This window comes from Monopterus albus, unplaced genomic scaffold (assembly GCF_001952655.1).
Source record: "Monopterus albus unplaced genomic scaffold, M_albus_1.0 scaffold325.1, whole genome shotgun sequence".
In the NCBI taxonomy this organism is placed as follows: domain Eukaryota; kingdom Metazoa; phylum Chordata; class Actinopteri; order Synbranchiformes; family Synbranchidae; genus Monopterus; species Monopterus albus.
In genome coordinates, this window is record NW_018128205.1 from 122,113 (window position 1) to 125,749 (window position 3,637).

Sequence of the window (3,637 nt, forward strand, 5' to 3'; positions counted from 1 at the left end):
ACACGATGGGCTTCCAGCAGCAGCGACCCGTGCTTTTCGAGGGTCCTCACAACCAAATGGGACCCATGAGGTTTGATGGTCCCGGTCACTTCGAGGGTCCCGGCCAGCAAGGTCCCAGGTTTGACATTCCTGTTGTGCCCCCAAGGTTTCAGGGTCCCCCTGGCCAGCAGGGGCCTCCCAGGTTTCCCCAACACAACCTGCAGCCCCCCATGAGGCAAATGGCCCCACCTGTTTATGAGAACCCCATGGGCCCCCAGCAGAACTTCAACATGGCCCCCCAGCGTTTTCCAGATCCCATGAACCCTCAGTTCCCTGCAGGGCCGATGACGTTCCCAGCACAACCAAACCTGCAGCAAGGGGGAAACTTCAACATGCAGCCAGCCCCCGCCCCCTTCTACAACCCTGCTCCCCCCACTGTCGGCATGCAGCAGCCGGTGAGCCACACACCTGCCAGTCATGATTACACTCGGGGGGCAATGATCTTTCTTTGAGAGATCAGTCTGATGTATCTGCTGGTATTTTTACTTAATAACATCACAATGTAATTAAAAACTTATATATGTGACTGATGATGAACAGTTCAGCAGATTTCAAAATAAGATAATTAGCAGCAGGATTCCTTATAATAGCTGCCATGTTCTCAAACTCTGCTCTGGTCATGAACATTAATACTGAGAGGCATTTCCTACTGTACTGACGCTGTGTTCATCTTGTCTTGGTGTTTTCAGGTGAACATGATTGGAAACGTGAACCAGCCCTTCCTACCTCAGAACCCAGTGCCTTTCAGACCACCGGGTAAGTGGAGTCTGACCCAGACATGCTGCACCTCAGCCTGATTGACTTTAACTTGTACACATGCACTCTTTGGCAGTCTGTTCCCTTTAAGACCATAAACAGCATGAAATAAAACAGTTAGAATTGAATGGAGGTCAGTGCATAACTCTCCACAGTCACTGGTAACAACAATAGATCTTCACTTAAAGTTGGTGACTTCCAGCCATGTTCGCACTACATCCAGATCTCTCCTACGTAGGCTCTGTTAAAGACTGTAGTGTTTCTAACTGGTGGCTGGTTGTTGTGGTGTCACTGCAGCTCAGCAGGTCCCTCCGGAGAACCACTTCGGGCAGGTTGACGTCAACGACCTGCTGTCCAAACTCATCTCCACCGGCATCATCAAACCCTCTCAGCCCGACGCTGCTCTGAGCACCAGCAGTGGTAAGTGATTGAATGGTCAATACTTGTCTAACTGTCTTACATAGCTTTGAATTCCCTCAACAAAGGCCAGAGAATTAGTCTAAAATGAGCAAAATCTTAATTCTTAAATGTGTTCATTCAGCTCTGTTTTCTGCCACCTGTCTAAGCCCAACTGTGGATGCATTGTGAGGCAATGGTCCCTGCACACAGACAACACAGTACTGTGGCTCTGTTTTGTACCATTGTGGTCTTCGGACTGAGCCATGTGGCAATTGCTGCAGAGGCCTGCTCCATAATCCAGGTCACATCCACTGATGATCGTTTTATACAGTACTGACAAAATGTGATAAAGGTCAGTAACTGTATGAGTAGTACTCCTTGTACGCAATCGTTCTTCGATTGATACAGCTGTTATAAAGTCGCGGTTGTATTAAAAGGCCTTAGTCTCATATGTATCGTGGTGAGGACGCAGATTCTGTGAGAGAAGACAAAAGTTTATTTAAAGCTGTTGAGAAGTGCAGCTGATGTCGTGGCCAGGACTTGCCCTGTAGACAACTGAGCCGTGACCTCATTTGGTTGTTTTAAAAACCCTGTTTATTTTTGCAGAGTCGAGCTCCACAACTCCAGCACCCCCACCTGTGGTGGAGGAGGAGGAGGAGGAGGAGCAGGAGCAGGAGGTGGAGGTGGAGGAGGAGGAAGATGATGTCCCGGACCTTACCAGCTTCGCCATCGATGACATGAAACAGTGAGTACACATCCTGAAACAGTCAGTCAACTGCCAGACCAAGGATGCAGTGATCCGATATTGGTATCGGATAACGGGGCCAATCTGTTGGCTTTGATTCCATGTTATGTTAGCTATGTCATGCGTCAGCAGCATGCCAGTAGACCTGACTCATAGCGACATGGAGAGAGCCAAAGACTCAGCTGTATGGAGGTATTTCACGCCTGCTATGTGATGAGTTCAATGGCTACTTGTAGTATCTGCAGAGGAAATGTCGTGATGGGTGGTGTTAGCAGCTGAACAAAAAAAGAGGAGACGATACGACCGCTCAGTTAACTTTGGCAGATCCACTGCAAAGACATGAGTAACTTCCAAATAACTGCGTCAAAGTGACAAATAACAGAAGGTTCTGGAATATGTTTTGGATGCACAACCCCTCAGCCGTTGAAAATGAAAGCTTCTGTCACCTACTGGAACACCTGGAACCAAGGTACAGTGTACTATCATGAAAATATGTTTCAGGGTGCTCTGCCTGAGCCGTACAAGGAAGTGTGCAAAACGTATCAGAAAAGTTAAAAGGTGTAAAAGCAACGAGCTTCACCACAGACATCTGGAACTCTGACGTCTGCCCCAGGTCACACTCAAGTTCAACTGTCCCTCTGGATGCTGACTTCATAGTGCTGCTCCAAGTAAAAGACTTCATGTAACACACATCAGCAACTAGGTTTGCCATGAAGGAAGAGCTTGACCAGAGGCGTGTTTCTTTGAAATTAGTCAAGCTGCTTGTTTAGTCTGTTTCAGCTGCTGTTTTTATATTGGATTTTGAATTTGTGTTTGCACTCAATGCTGACAAGGAAGTTTGAGTCCTATTTATTTTGAATGCTACTCCAAGTTGCTGCCAGTGCACAATTATTTATTACTCTAGTAATAACAATTCAGTACATCTATATGTTAATCTGGTACATATTGTTTTACAAAGTTAGGAAAGGCTGATGCCTGCATCTCTCAGTCAGACCATGTGACAGTCACACTGCATTAGCTGGAGTCTGAACCTCTCTCAGCTCTTTGCTCATTTTCACGTGAACAGCTGAGGTCGATGTTGCATCTTCAGGAGCGACTTTGTGAACATGTGAAAAACTAGCACCAAAGTTAAAGGACATCTCTGACCGATAGCGCTTCATTCCCTGTTTGTGAATCCCAGCACAGCCGTTTCCATTGTGGTCTCAGATCAGTACTGGTCTTAGTAATCCACTGTCAGAAATAGGCTTTTGGTTTACAACAGCTGAGTTAAAGTGTGTATGTTATTGTGTCCCCACAGGCGCTACGAGAGCATTGTGACCAAGCTGTACTCAGGGAACCAGTGCTGCCTGTGCAGCATGAGGTTCACCACTGCTCAGACCGACATGTATGCCGACCACCTGGACTGGCACTTCAGACAGAACCATGCCGGCAAGGTCGCCAGTAAGAAGGTCACGCACCGCCGCTGGTACTACAGCCTCACGGTGAGAACCACACCTACCCTTCAGACTGACACGGAGCCCTGTCTGTCCTGATGTTTGACATCATTTGTGTGTGTTTCCCCGTCAGGACTGGATCGAGTTTGAGGAGATTGCTGACCTGGAGGAGCGAGCCAAGAGTCAGTTCTTTGAGAAGGAGAATGAGGAGGAGGTTCAGAAGAGCCAGGCGGCAGCCAAGGAGAGGGAGTTCCAGAGCGTGAGA

General features: G+C 47.8%; 1 protein-coding gene across 1 annotated transcript in view; it reads left to right on the forward strand.

Moving 5' to 3' along the window:
- pcf11 (PCF11 cleavage and polyadenylation factor subunit) overlaps positions 1–3,637 on the forward strand; it is a 16,041-nt gene that overhangs the window by 10,512 nt on the left and 1,892 nt on the right. The window contains exons 12-17 of the mRNA XM_020624299.1: positions 6–434; positions 729–795; positions 1,093–1,215; positions 1,801–1,939; positions 3,237–3,420; positions 3,506–3,631. Of these exons, the coding sequence (XP_020479955.1) occupies positions 6–434; positions 729–795; positions 1,093–1,215; positions 1,801–1,939; positions 3,237–3,420; positions 3,506–3,631 (1,068 nt within the window). The remainder of the gene's footprint in view (positions 1–5; positions 435–728; positions 796–1,092; positions 1,216–1,800; positions 1,940–3,236; positions 3,421–3,505; positions 3,632–3,637) is intronic.